The sequence below is a fragment of the Anopheles maculipalpis genome, chromosome 2RL (assembly GCF_943734695.1).
Source record: "Anopheles maculipalpis chromosome 2RL, idAnoMacuDA_375_x, whole genome shotgun sequence".
Classification (NCBI taxonomy): domain Eukaryota; kingdom Metazoa; phylum Arthropoda; class Insecta; order Diptera; family Culicidae; genus Anopheles; species Anopheles maculipalpis.
Genome location: NC_064871.1, coordinates 77,839,259 through 77,854,660, shown reverse-complemented (window position 1 = coordinate 77,854,660; position 15,402 = coordinate 77,839,259). Strand labels below are relative to the sequence as shown.

At 43.3% G+C, this 15,402-nt stretch overlaps 2 protein-coding genes across 5 annotated transcripts in view; both read left to right on the top strand.

Annotated features, from left to right (window-relative positions):
- Nucleotides 1-15,402, top strand: part of LOC126567823 (solute carrier family 12 member 4) — a 486,521-nt gene that overhangs the window by 239,982 nt on the left and 231,137 nt on the right. The window lies entirely within an intron of this gene.
- The window catches only part of LOC126567518 (tyrosine-protein kinase-like otk), a 61,166-nt gene that overhangs the window by 42,095 nt on the left and 3,669 nt on the right, over nt 1-15,402 (top strand). Inside the window, exon 5 of the mRNA XM_050223737.1 lies at nt 12,368-12,515. Within this exon, the coding sequence (XP_050079694.1) occupies nt 12,368-12,515 (148 nt within the window). The remainder of the gene's footprint in view (nt 1-12,367; nt 12,516-15,402) is intronic.

Genomic DNA, 15,402 nt, shown 5'->3' with positions numbered 1-15,402 from the left:
CTGTAAAACGCAGCCATGTAAACCATGTGCATCGTCTGCTGCAATTTAATAGCATGCAAATGTGTGTCGCTCTCGCTCTCTCCGTCCGAATGGATGTGTGTCGTCGCCAAATGCTACTGACACATTACCTCTTGCCACCATTATTATCGTCAATAACATCTTACCCTGCACATCGGTGCACATCAGTCACACAAGGGCGGAACTTCTTTTATGACCCCCGTTCCACCGGCTAAAGCTTCCCACCCGAGCAGTGTTACATGGACTGGTGCCAAGGTGGAGCCTACCAACCCATCATGAATCATTTTCAATTTTCCAACCCCACCCGCTTACGGAGGGTGTTTCAGGGTGGAAAACCTTACAGTTGCTTGGTGCGCGGAGGTACTCGGTGGTCCGCGGGCGGCATCTTGTGCATGTCGACGACGCTTGACATCTCCACTTGAGATGGAAATGGCCGCTAGGTGAGGTAGAGGATTGTGGTGGTGGGTTGGTCTCATACGATTGAATGCTCATTGTAGCAGCCCGAGCCTAAATGTCAATGAGCGCGGTAAGGCAGAAAAGACGCAAACGAAGACGATAACGCTGCGCTATGTTGTAGAACATGGAACATCCATTGGCGATCCGAATTTGCGATGGGACGGTTGGCTGGTTGAAGAGATGCTTTTCACTTACAATGTCTTCTGTCGGTCTGTTGAGACGTTTGGCGACAATGGTGTTGCACATGCTACCTCGTATCGGCGATGAAGATGTTGGTGGACGGCGGCACTGTGATGTTGATGGTGCTCGGAAGGATACACACTTGACACTAGTTGGCAGTACGTACACACGATTCCCACTAAGCGGTGGTTTCGATTTGACCGTCTAATGACATGTTTATTATCTGCAGCCGTCCTTACGTCTCCTACGTTCCTATATACGACCTGTATATAGGATGGCAAAGGATTTTGTGTGCATTACAAGAAGCGCTCTTGTAATTGTGGTTATGCCACGAGCTACGATCTCGATGTTCACTCATCCTAGATGCTTTTAGTGACGATTAATATTCACGCAGCGAGTTGCATATCTTTGATGTTTCCTACACTCCTCCAAACAGCGCGTCACCATACTCAATCGTACTTAAAACCCCAAAAATAATTTCCAAGAATTTCCTCATGTATGAATAACGATGGTTACATTTTCCATCTTCCTTTTGGAAGGATTTTTTTGATTGATACGACGGAAACCACAGCTGAGGTTTTACTGGAAAACATTTAAAAGGAAAAATTCCTGCCCGACAGCGGGAAGACCGGCGCGAAAACTCGCGGATAGCATAATTTTCATCACCACCCATTCCAGTACGGGCAGCGGGTTCGGGTTTGGTCTCGGGACACATACTTTGGGAGAATTTTTTCCAACGTTTTTTTTTTCTCACGGGAGTGTGGCTTCCCCAAAACAGTTCGGATATGGCAATGGTGTAAGTGAAAAGCGCTCGGAAATGTAGGAAATTATTAAACCAATACTTCTCATCCCCCCCCCTGTATTGAAACAGAGGACATGATGACACGAAACGGAAATTGATTTCCACGGACGGAGGAAGTGTTGTGAAAATGGAATTGGAAACTTTTCAGCACGGAAGAGATATTTTCATTTCAATTCTCCCCGCGACCGTGCGTTGCAAAGGGCAAAGTATTGCTGTGAATATATTGTGAACCGACATTGAAACCCACCAGCACGAAAGGATCTTTTTGGGAAAGGACCCGGCATGCATTGTGCCGGGGTGTCATTTTAATGAGCAAGTCATGCTGATCTTTGTCGATTTTGGTTTCCTGCTTTTCTCGTTCTCTCTGTTACGTTTGCTTAATGCGTTTTGCCAGGAAAACTCTCACCATAGTCTTCAGTGCTTCGTAACATTTGACTTACCCGTAAAACATTTCATCTCACGTCGATGTACACATTGGTGGTGGGTTTCCGAGGAAATTCGGCGAATGTAATGCGAACCCGGCAAGAGCTTGGGTAGCTTGTGCGATGTTCATAAACACATCCAAAAACCTACCCCATCTTTGTGCAGAAGTGTTTCTAGAGCAACCACCAAATAAAACCCCCCCCGGTACGTGTGGATTTAATGCTCGACTATCAATGAAGATGATATCCGATATCAGTTTATTTGTGTCTTCATCACCTGCCCGTTGACTCCGATACCTCCGATCGTACAGGACACGAGGTGATTAGTGAAAATGGGTTAATTACGCTTCGAGGGAGGAGAATGATTTTTGCTTGCCGGCGCCCAATTTATGATGTTCGCACCGTAAAGAGAGCAAACAAAACCACACTATAATCATTAGCACATACGGCTATAGCATGGAGTGTGTTTGGATACGATTGGCCGGATGCGTTTCAGCTAACTTTCGCTAATTGCCAATGGCTGGCGTTGCATAAATTCGGCTATAGGATTGTAGTTTCATTCATGATTCTTGGCACGATTGGCGATAAAATCTTCCTCGGTGATAGAATATGATTTATGAAGTACTCAACTAGGAACTATAAACTTTCCAAGTCGGTCTGTCAAATATCTAAGTAGGATACAGAGTGACCTGCGCACAGCTGTCAAATTATTTATTTATTTGTTTACTATCATACAGAATTCACTTAAAATCTTCATGTCTTCTCTTCGTGCCAAGAAAATTGGCTCTGCTAGTATAATCTAATTGAACAATCAGCAAACCAATTAACCCTTGTGAGCCCAAAAGTTGCTCAAAAGGTCAGTGAAAGACTTACCCCCCAAAATAATGCGCTCCATCCATCCTGTTTTGCCCCACCAAAAAACTTTCCCGAAAGCAGCTTCAAAGCTTTGTGCTGAAGTGTTTTCAGGAAGATTGGGGTGCTGGGAAGCTGGGAAGAGCGCTTTTCTACTGTTACCCTGAGCCAAAAGGAAGGGTGGTGGTTTCGGTTGAGTCGCCACTTCCGGGTGTTTCCTTGCCGGGGAACGTAGTTGCTCTTAATTAACCTACTCGTTTTTCTTGTACCAAAGTAAAAGATGGTGCTTTCGGGAAGGAGCTATTGGCGAGCGGAATTTTCTTTCAGCAAAAACCGATCCCCCCCCCCCCTTTTTCCCACCAACAAGCCATTGCGCCGTGTTGGAAAAAGCACATCCACAACAATCCATCCGGTACGGAAACATTTCCCGGTGACTGTGTGACTATCGCTGGACGAGCTCTCCAGACGAGGATTTGGTTTCCATGTTGACGGTGGATAATGTACAGTGACGGTCGTTTCACACCGAACCAGTTCTTTCCATCGACATCCCCCGCTCCATCCGGCGGTGTGAAGTTATTTCCAAGACACCCCAAGTTTTCCCAAGCTTTATCCTTGGCTTGTGGTGGAGATGGGAAAGTGTGTCCTTTTTTTCTCTCGCCAGTAGTACCGTATTACAAGTCCCGATCGTAATGGTAACTGTGGAAATACGCTAGTGTTCGGCAGGCGGGGTAATACGATGCTGACCCAGACTCCATTTATTACCGGCGCCGGTCAACAAGTGAGATGGCAGGCAAGGGGGAGATTAAGGCAGAGAACAAGGTTAGTGGAGTGGTTGGAATTTCCTGGTTTTTTTGTTTACACATTGCATAGTACGATAGCTCGTTGCAAACAAAAAAATAGTAAAGAAAAGCAAAAGGATTGTTGCAAGTGGAAAACTCTTACTTTACTCCAATTAAGTTGATTACTTAATCGTTAATTTTTTGGCATCCCATTGCGAGCCTGTATGATAGGAGATGAGGTAGAGAGAGATTGCAGTTTTGTGAAAGACGAGCGTAATCCTGCGAGACATAATCCGATCAGTGGCATAATAAGTAATGGATGCTTGACTGTTGGTTATCTTGGTAATGAAAGAAAGCTTTTCAAGCGAGATTTAGCTTTGTGCTAAATCTTTAGCACATCTCTATGTTCTTTAATCTTAATCGTTATTACCAGAATTGTCAGGGTTCAGAAGGATCTATAGAGCGAAGATCTGAGATATTAGTTTGATATAACTACCTGTATTCAGAAGAAATTATAATACAGCTTACCAAACGGTATTTTTTCATTAATTGCTGGTGAGTCGGATGAAACTCATTCGTCTAGGAATTTGGGGCGGCTGAGCACAACAATATTAAAAAATGAACCAATATCGTCAACTAATTCAAGTATTAGTCTTTTTTTGACTTAAGGAACTTCTATTCTTGAAATATGATGGAAATTTACTCGAAAAAAGGAGCAGTTGAGAAGCTCAAGTTCATCGTAAGATATACTGGACAGCACATTAGTGTCCGTTGCCAATGACTGATGATGATTTTGTCTATAAATCGTCCGCTTAGGTATCTACACCTACAGATAACAGGTTTTTCTTGAAGAATTCAAGGCGCTGGAATAAATATTTTCACAAACATGTCAGTATTCACAGTCACAAAAATCAGAGCATTAGTTGCAGACACGGCCTTCATGTCACGAGAATGATTCCAGACAATCCATTGCTCAAAAAGCGTTTGGAGTTGTTCATGATGAGGTATTTGTTAATAATAGAACTACAATGGCTTCCATCAAACAACATGTACTAAGCAGCTGAGATCTTCTTCCTGCTCTTGGCCTAACGACCTTTTAAGATCACGCTGGCCATCGAATGATTTTTTATTACCACGTAGTTGGATAGTCAGTTCTGACTATGCGGGAACTGTTCGGGTGGGATTTGCCATTGTCATCTCTGCGACCTCTGCCATCTGCAGATGATTCTGAGCTATAAATATGATCATACTGTTATGGGTTTCTTTCCCTCTTCAGTTTAATTTCCTAAACGTCCCTAAACAACTTCAGAGGAGAGCAATCAGGACACTAAAACGCCAAGCTAGGCTAAAACACAAGTCTGCTAAGCCCCTGCCCATCCTCATTACTAAGTCCATTCTTCCGTAACCACTCATGTACTAGAAATTCCTCTTCCTGAGCACCAAATTGTTAAGGGCGTCACAAAACCAATCGACAGCGACAGCATCATGCTGTGTTAGCTGACAGTGGTGGCCAATACTTTCGTGCTGTTTGTTTGATGAGGTGTTGAACGTAAGTAATGCCGTCCGTGTGTACATGTATGTACGAGAGAGGATCAAACAAAGCGTTCGAGGGCTGAGAGTGAACGCACAAACAAAACAAAAATGCCGACTTTACGAAGGGAAAATCTCGTCATTATTGATGAAGCGCATAAAATGCAAATGCAATGTGTGGCGTGCTGGTGGTAATGCTGATGGCCCATATTTATGACGCTGTAAGTGCGGCTGTGACGATACGATTTGCATACTCACACTAATGTGCTTCATTCAGTACAACACGTTATGCGATATTTGGGTGGATTTGATGGCATTTTTTTTTCCCCCGGGAGCGAAGCAGTGGAAATTCCACAGGAGAATTTCAGGGTTCCTGAAGCAACACCATAGAAAATCGATTGAATATCGTTCAATTATAGCAATACCGAAGCTTTCAAAACGTTGTGAAAGGTGTGCAAAACTTCAATCCTTTTACAAAACGCCATGAAAAAGTACCGCCATTCAGCGTATCCACCATGCCATAAGCTATAGATGCAAGAGGTACAAAAATAAAATTTGCATATGCAAATCGAACGAACTCTCCTTCGAAGAAGACTCTCCTTCTCAAGGTTTACTCCACCGGGAGGGTTCCCTTCGAACAAATCCTTTCAACGTTTCGGGAAAGCAACGGGCAGGTTTCGTTCGTACAAAAGCCAAACAACGGACATTATTCCCTTTCTTTGCCGCTTCCTGCATACACGCAGGATGATGCATTTCCCCCTGCAGCAGCGTGTACCGCTCGGGAGCGAGTGCATTCCCGAGTACAATGAATGGCGTTGACGTTGGGGATGATTATGCTTCGAAGGTGTGCTTAATAAGTGTGAACAAGATTTCACTTCGCACACGCTGTTGTTCTTTCGAACGTTCTTTTTCTTCATTTATCACACCTTTCGTTTTTCGGCGTGAGATGGTTATTAGGAGAAATTTGGGGGGTAGAGAGAGGGGATGTTTTATGTCGCTGATGTATTTGCATTCAGTCAAGCCAAATATTGAACGGGTAGTTTTGTTCGCCAATATTTGACAGATGCTTTTTGAATGTAAATGTAATATTGGTGGTCTTTCAATACGCTTCAGGGGTGTTGGAAATTAGGCTCTCGGTGTGAAGAAGTCAAATTATTTTTGAATATAAATTTACATTAATGATTGGTTCATATTCAAGAAATCATTTGAGGTCATCCAGGAATGTTTAGGAGAGTATCGTTAAAGGTACATGAATTTAAGTTTCATTTTTAAGTTTCAGCCCTTAAATAATTTATCTTTATTAGCAAGGCTCCAAAATGGTTTCCTTGCTGATACATTAAAATGCATACTAAAAACATTTGCATCTGATTGTCTATAAAAGCACCTAAACTTTGCAAAAAATTGACAGATTTCACTTCATCCATTTCTTGGGGCTGCCCGGTGGTAGATGCGAAAACGGCGCCGATCTACAAATGGCAGCTCTGGGGTTCAAATTTCATCCGGATGGTTGCCTCCATGTGAGGATTGACTATCCAACTATGTGGTATCACCAAGTCTAGTAAGTCTATCGATGGCCGGGCGTGACCTAGAAAGTCGTTAAGTCAAGAGGAAGACTTCATCCTTTGGTTGGGTTTTCGGACTCAAATAGCTGGTCTTGAATTTTGGATCCCGAATCAGTGATTATTACGTCTACTCCACGTAGACGTTGTTATGCGTATTGCTTGACATGGGAAGTTAATTGCCGTGAGCTTATGAGCACCAATTCTAGAACCTTTAGTTTTTTAGCTAATGTTTTTAAGGCCCAGGACAACATCTTCTTCTTCTGCGTCATCTTCTTGTGTATTAAAGACAAATATAAGAATATGAATATTAGTATCCATAGGATGACGTCTGCCACATTAGTGTAGCTACTTCAATCCAAAACACTAAATATGAAAGATTATGTCCTTCCAAGAATTCCAACTTATGTCTAGCATTAATGAATATTCCACCAGCGTCGCTACTATGGCAAGGGCGAGACGTGTGTGTACTCACGCTAGTAGTGCCTCTCTGCAAGTGTCCCATTAATCGGGATGTTGTTTATGCGTTTCATTTAATCAACACCATGTGTCTTTTTGATCTTACCATCTGTACCTTCAACTTGAATTAATCGAGAAGATTCTTACGCCTAGGGGAAAAAAACAGAGTACTAGGAGACAGCCAGTAGCGTACAAGATACGGGCCTGCTATATCCTCGAGACACGTCATAACTAAAGTCAGGAGACATTTCAACGCATGTAAACACAAGAAAGAATTACGGAAAGGTGTGATGAATTGTGTTGTCATCGCATTATGCATCTGCTTCCGCATGCTTGGCTTAGAGCTCAACCCTTTGCTCTCCATTTCTGGTGCGGCTTTTTGACATCAAAAGCAATCCAGTGTTGCGTGGCTGATTGTGCAGTGGGCTGTATACTACGACACACCACACCGTACAGGATGTTTCGTGTTTTATCTGACGATTACAGTAGTTGCATTGTTTCAAGTGATGCACCAAACGTCCCTCCCTGCCGAAAGCAGTACTAAACGTGTGTTACGTTCATGGTTCCGAAGTAATCCTGTGCCTCAGAAGTTCTTAAACTGGAAGTAATTCCTCTACACATACTGAGGCGCTTTTGTGCTTTGTTCGTGGCGTGCTTGTCTTGGGTGTGATTAGACAAAAGGATTACGTTGTCCGTAGCCTTACACGTCCATCTCCGTTCCTGTAGTACTCATGCCACATTGACAGGTGTCATAAATGAAGAAGTGAAGAAGCTAATGCAAACCGAGAGTCCTTAAAGCTGATGCAATTTAATGCAGTGCCTATTGGTGCATTATGAATATTGTAACGATGCTTTCAAGCCAAGCAGGTACTTTTGCCACTAAATTTGGCTTTGAATGACCGACCAGTCTGGTAAGGGGCTTTTTGGAAAAAGTTTTAGACATCACTCGGACACTACAATTAGACTTTTTTCTATCTTGTGGTAACTTTGTCTCAATCAAAATCGTAAAAGCAATGGTGGTTGTGTAGATGATACAACTAAATTACCACTTGTCGTCAGCCTCATCATCATCGCCATCAACGTGATGGCACCGAAGGCACAACCAACCATCGCCAAAGTGCAAACTCCACTCAGCTTACTCGAAAATTCATCATCCGAACCAGCCGCTTTCGTAAGGTACAAAGCACCATGGCACAGGAAGTGTAAGGATTGAGATTGTCGTTCTGTTGGAAAGTTTTTTTTTTGTTGTTGTTGTTGTACTCTCTCGTACTCTCCACTACAGCAAGTCTGCAAAGTTTTTCCCATTTTTGTTCTCAGTGGCTGCACTTTCCAGGTCAGCTGTCTAGCAAGTTCTTGGTTCCACCCTGAGCTTATTTTTTTTTGGCAAAGCAATGAGTCCTTTGAGGATGTCCCTTCCACATCTCACCTTCACTGTTGCATACGTGTATGTGGCGTGTGTGTGTGAGCATGCCTCTCCGGACACAAGGACGGCAAACTTTTGTGGGCTATAATTAGTGTTGCATTATGTTAGGTGAGATGGAGTTTACTAAAACCTCAGGCTGCAACGAACTTATCTCTTAATCAACGCAGATACCGCTCAACGACACGGTGCAGAAGGTGTAGAATATCTTTTTGTGCTGCAAACGGCTATAAGATTATAGGAGCCCATCGGAAATAATGGTCTCCTGAGCGGTGGAAACTTTTGTTTCACGCAAGCACAGCGCTGTCCTTAAACAAGCGTCGAGGAAATTCTCCCAATGTACCCGCTGGATGCATGTGTGAATCACCTCACACTGTGCAACATAATGTGCAGGCTTTGAATTTACTTTTTGCCGCCCTGGTCCGCTTCTCACACATCACATAACGCCGAGCGAGAATCCCACCAAAGTCGTCCCAAAATGGAGGACTCGTTCCAGGTCCTGTGGGGCGGTGTACACGTACGTGTGTGTGTGTGTGCGGCAGAGATTTATGGGTTCTTTATTGTCTGTGGAGAAAGCAGAATATGCAGAACAACCCCTCGCTCGCACCCCGTGCCCGAGGTCATCACAGTATATGCATATCGCTACGGACAAATCGCGACGACAGTGGCCACACGGGGAAGATTGATATCGCTGGATTACCTTCGGAGTTGAATAACCGCCCCTTTCTGCCGTGCCCGCTAAACCTTCAGGACACACGTCCGTTCTTTGGCTGGATGGATGAATGGACAAAATGCCGCATAGTAGTCTAAGGGATGCCTGAGGTCACGGTGCTTGCTGGAGAGAGCGGATGGGCACTGTTTTTGGATAGTGATCGCTCCAGCGCTAGTACCAACCGATGGCATCTGGGAACTTTAATTTATGACACTCTCGCATAACAGTGATTTGCATGCACCGCGATCTCTGCCCGTAACGGTCACTTCCCGTCCGTGTGCAGATTGGCATTTGATTGGCCACATCAATAGGATAAACTTTCCCGGATGCATATTAATGCAGGGAGCTATGTAGGTATGCTGCCATATTTTCCCAGCCAAAAACGCTGGTCTCTTAAGCTTGATCGATGGTAGACATGCTGGCTGGGTACTGATTTATGGCAAGCAAATGCACGTCTTTAATGGTGCGATGGGTTTGTTGTTGATTCAACAAACAAATCTAACCACAATCGGGTGCAATTAGAACTTCCCGAACTTCACTTTGCCTTTGCGTCTACCAAAAGCGCCGCAGCCCTAGACATTGCGCCTTAATCGACTACTACCACAGACATTACATTTATTGCTGCCCTTTCTACCACCATGTCCAAATTAGTGCTTGTTCCATCTCATTAAACAATATTGGATGTTCTAGAAAACCTCAACCCCCCATCGTGGAAAATGGGTAATTAAACGAATTCCATTCAATCACACAAATCATTGCTACTGCCTATAGTGCTTGCCGAGGAACTAACTTTATTTATTGAATTACCTTACCTCAGCAAACGGGCAACTCTTGCCCGGCAAAATTCGTTTCTCTACTGGTGTTGGGAAGTAATGAACCTGAGCTACTGCTACTCAATCGAACCTGACCTCGATTAAACTTCCTGGTAAAGTTCTTGCTTTGCTCATTACTCTTAAGATTCCGTACTACGATTGAGCAGCGTATCCGATGAAACCTAATAAAATCGGGAAGCTTTCCACTTCTGGTGAAGTACGTGGACTAGCGCAAGTTTCTGCACGCCATTGCTGTCCAGCAATTGAATTAAATTTCTTGCCATTACAACTTTGGGACCGATATTTCTGTTCTAGAGTGCCTGGGTGATTTTCTTTTTCTTATGGCGTTTAACGGGCGTAATCTTTGCATTATGTCTCGTTATTTGACTTCACGTAACGCCATTTATGGTCATTACATTGAAGTGTGAAGCGCAACTTGTTCACAACTGTAGCAAGCTTTTCTGGAGCTCCCGCTAAGCGCTCTTCATCAAAAACTTTAAATATCAATATTCAAACACGCTCAAACAGATTGAGTAACGAGCAAAACTCATTGATAGTTTCGGTGGACGAAGAAAATCACAGTCCTTATGCAACCTGCGGCAACCCTCGTAAACTCGTTCGATTACTCTTCCAACGACCCAATTATTTCCAGTCGCTTTCCTGTGTTTCTGTGGCGAAAAGATGGCGACAGCCCCGAGACACTGGTTCAAAATCCTTCCAATCCGAATTCCAACTCTAATGTGGTAGGAATGGGAGGGGGGGGGGGGGGGAGTCTGTTTCCTACCGATTGCACAGATATCAGACGGAAAGGAAAGAAAACTCGTAACTTTTTATGACCTGGAAAACGGGACGGGGAAAAAAGAAAGTTTTTCCTCAACTCGACTGTCGAACGCTGTCCTTACCAAACGACACACACACAAAGGATATAAACATGCTGTCCAAGATTGTGGTCGGCTGCTCGCTTTTTATCGTGGTGCACCCCCCGGGGGTGCACCGGGGGACAGTCTTTGTCCGCCCGGTTGCACGAACCCTCCTGGTTCGGATTAGGTTCGAAAAAACATCGAGACGTGTCTGTATGGTGTGGTGCAGGCTGCAGAAATGTGGTCCAGTGTGTTTTAGGTCCATTAAGAAGGAAACCCCAGAGCCCCCCCCCCCCCCTCCCAATGACGTCCGTACGCCGATTATCATCCCTTAAAAGGGAGGGTCGTAGGTCTTGTTGTTTTCATTTTTGTCGACTGTCCCGAGTAGATTTGGCGCATTATCGCTCCCGCTCAGTTTGTGTTTGTGTGTCTACACGACAGGATCATTTCAATTCTGATCACTCCGGAAGCGAACCAGGGCGCAGCTTGTGGAGTTCAATTATCCACAAGACAGAAGGAAACGAAAAAGACAAAAAACGATGGTTACGATTTAGAGAGCTTTTTATTTATTGATTCTGTGACCAACTTTTGTGTGTTCGTTTACGATTGTACTATTAAAGAAGTTTTGGTAAAAAACGGAAAGAAAGTGTGTTCTGGGAACATCATGCGAAGCTTTCAATCTGTCAGTGTCAGAGAAACCGGATCGTTATAGAAAACATTAGGTTGATCACGTCCGAATAGTTATTTGGAGCAAGTTTGCTGAAACAATAATAGGCAATTTGACCTAAAAGTTGCGGATTTGGGGAATGGTGTCGTAATAGACAATAGTAATTCATGTTGAAGATAGTAGAAATCAGACAAACACATCAAGATTTGGGTCCAATCTTCTCAAAGACTCTGGATGTAACGTTATGCTAGGGGGTGTAGATTCGTGATGGGTTCTCTGGAGTGCTTCCAGCCCCTGTGGTTTCAGTTCCTATTGCGAAGAAATGGAACCGACGGTTTCGATCGGTTCCGATGCGGATTTTCAATCGAACCGTCGGGAACCAGGGTCGCTTTCATGATAGAGACAAATATTAAGCTACGTCTATGACAGCGGATGTTCTGTCAACTACTCAGGCCTGTGGGATAGCTCCATCGTTTGTCATCCGTCCATCGGAAGGTTTGCCATCTGTCAAATCCCATATAAAACTTTGTCAGGAACATTCGAAAATTCGGAACGATGAAGCTGTGCCACAGGCCTTATAGTAGACAACGGACTTAAAATCATGGCCACTGGCTATGGAAATAAGCGACATTCTTAAGCTAGAGTCATCAATTTTTCAGGCTAGTATTTGCAGTGAAGATCACCTCAACAAAAACGGATTTTTCGAATATCCTCCATAACCACAACATCAGCCATAAATAATATCTCTAACAAATATCGATGCCATCTATACCATCATGTCATGTCCAAAAAAATTTTCACACACAATTCTCAACTTACTTTTCCGTCTTTCGCTGCAGGAATTTCACCACCAGTCGTGCAGCTGCTCAAGCATGATCCGGATCGTGGAAGCATTTCGCTCAAATGTCACTCGAGCCAGGAACCCGTCACCGAAGTCATCGGCAGCGATGGCAAACCAACGGAAGAGACTCACGTCGAATGGTACAGGTAAGAAGTTGGATGTAGCAAAGACTGCGCAAAACTTTACCGCCCGCTTCCGCCCGGCACGTGACGATATGTGTGGTGGGTTTTATGTTTTTATGTTTTCACCAGCCGGTTGTGGTTGGCCGGTAAACTTCCGATGCACTCGAAAGAATTCCCCATGCTGTTAGGGAATCGGATGCACCAACAAAATATTTCAACACATAACAACAGAAGAGAAGAAAAAAAAAACAACCCAAGAGCATTTAAACGAGCTCATTTATTTTACCGTCCAATTAAATGGCGAATGAAAAATAAGCCTTCGGTGGACCGAATTTCGCACTGCACACAACAGAACAGGGTAGGGGTGTGAGCTTTGCCGTGCGCTCATTCGTTGATTAAATGTGTGCGGTGTTTAATCGAAAGGAAAAATAATAATCTCCCTTCTTCAGCGGGTTCACTTCACCTGCCCTTTTTTCGATTTCATTGACCCAATAGACGGAATGAGTGGGTGGCCGTTAGTATTATGCACTTTTTTATTTAAATTGGGTAATATGCATATGTTCGATAATGATAATTATAGAGGGATAAACCCTATCTCCATCACCGTACTACAATTGTACGGTACGACTCCTGGGTAGGATTTGTGAAGCGATGATAATCGATAAAATGGTGTTTGGGATGTTTTATGGCACGGGAAGCAGCCGAATTAAATGCTTGAGTAATGTCCGTTTTGGATTTATCAACCACTGAGTTTGGCTCATTTGGGAGAACAAGGATTGTGGTTAAATGTGGTTTATTTACAAGTTGAAGCACTCTGTCGCTCATTCTCTTCTTGGCTTAATGACCTCTAGGATCATTAGGAGGAATAATCCGGATGGGATTCGATGCTAGACCCTGGCTCATAATACTGCTCCGATCCAAATCTAATTGATGCAAAAGACACACTAGTTAAAACCTAAAGTTTGCTAAGATTTTGCCATACTTTTTTGCGATCGAATTAAAGAAATGTTAATTAAAGAATGTACTAATTAATTTCGTTAAGAAAAATCAGTATAATTAAATGACTAAAACCGTATGAAAAAGTCAAAAAGGCACGGTGAACGTCAACTGTTACTGATAAGTGATTGGAGTGGTTTGTTCTTTGATTTTTAATTTATTGTCAGCTGTCCTTAAGCAATCTTCGCTTCAACAATTTAAGCGTGAATATTGCTGATAAACAAACCATCGTTAATCCCACAATAAACATGCTTCAAAATTATAATCTACAAAAATAAACATCTACAGGAGACTATGCCCATAAGACCGATATGAGGACACAAGCCGTAAGTCATGCCTAACTGTTGTGTGGCTGGAATCTTCTTCTCTAATGCTTGATGACCTCACGCCGGCTATCGATAGGCTTACTATACTTATTGATACATTATTTCTCTTTAAGGAGAATGAGATTTGATCCTAGCCAAACCCATGTGATACGAAAGACACAGCATTTATTAATAAAAAGTTTGTATTTTTGTCATACTTTTTAGAGAAACAATTTTTGTAATCGTTTACGTGTTCATTAAAAAAAATCATTAAACCCGTCTGGTGGTGAACATCAACTGTTGCTGATAAGTGAATGCCATTTTTTGCTCTTTAACTCTTAATTTATTAACTCTTGTACATAAAAGTTCCTTCCTGTAACCGCTCTTTTTCCTGTCAATGTGCGGCTTATTCTGTTCGACTTTCTGTTCAAAAGATCACATCCATATTGACGAGATAATGCTTTACGATGGAGGCAGCTTCCGGCTTTTTGTGTTTTATCAGTGACCACTCAAATGTCTAACATAAAATTCTCGCTCCGATCACTCAATCCGTGCTGGCTAGTGTTAAAAAGGTCCCGTGATCAACGAGGAACAAGAGGAGAAGTAAAATGTAATACATCAGTATCTTTTTTCATTGATATCTAAAGACCACTATGTCCTTTTTTCCTATAATCATTTACACCATGAGCTCGATATGCGAATCCAATCCGTGGGCATGATTTTTGGTTGTTGAACGAAGCGTTTATATGCAGTCGACGGTCAAGATTTCTCTCACGATGGTCAACTTTTGTGTCCAGAGTTGTCAATATTAGTATAGTATAGTAGTCTTGATCCTTGATAACTAGATTCAGCCAACGAGTTCGCTGTGCTCCTTCATGATCGGGCATGAGTCCGTCATCCTCATCACGTGTCCCAACCAATAATGTATCTGTTCGGCTTTGACTAACGTCAGGATGTCTACATCGCCAAACATCTTAGCTAGCTCGTGATTCATTCTCTTTCACCACACTCCCATCTCGCACACACCGCCAAAGATAGTCCTTAGCACCCGCCATTCGAAAATGGCGAGTGAATTGGCGTCCTCTGACGGCATAGTCCAGGATTAGTACCCGAAATGGACTACCGGAAGTTACAGGAGTTTGTGGCGCCCATAGTAGACAAGTTTTCCCTTTTTCTGAACAATGTACCTTCGAATTTCGCTGCTTTCGTTGTTGTCCAAATTTACGATCGTACCAAAGCAACAGAAGTCATCTATCTCTATCAGCTGATACTCTTGCACACCGCCGCAGATGTCGATGTCATTTGCGAAGCCAAGAAATTGAAGAAAACGGGCGAAAAGCTCACGCTTTGCCCGACACCCTCCAGGGCGATGTCGAACAGCGAACACGAGAATCTGTCCGCTTGACTCATGTACAACACTCTCACCTTTCACTACACCCCGTCCAAAGTAGCGCTCAACAGCCCGAAAAGCTTAGGAAATTCGTACTTCGGAGCCTAGTATCTATTGGTACATCTGTCTTTCTAACATATGGAGAGGATTTCTGGGATTTTTAACAAAGTTTATGGTTCAAGCTGGTATTTGACCACCGGAACAGTATCTTTTCTGTTTA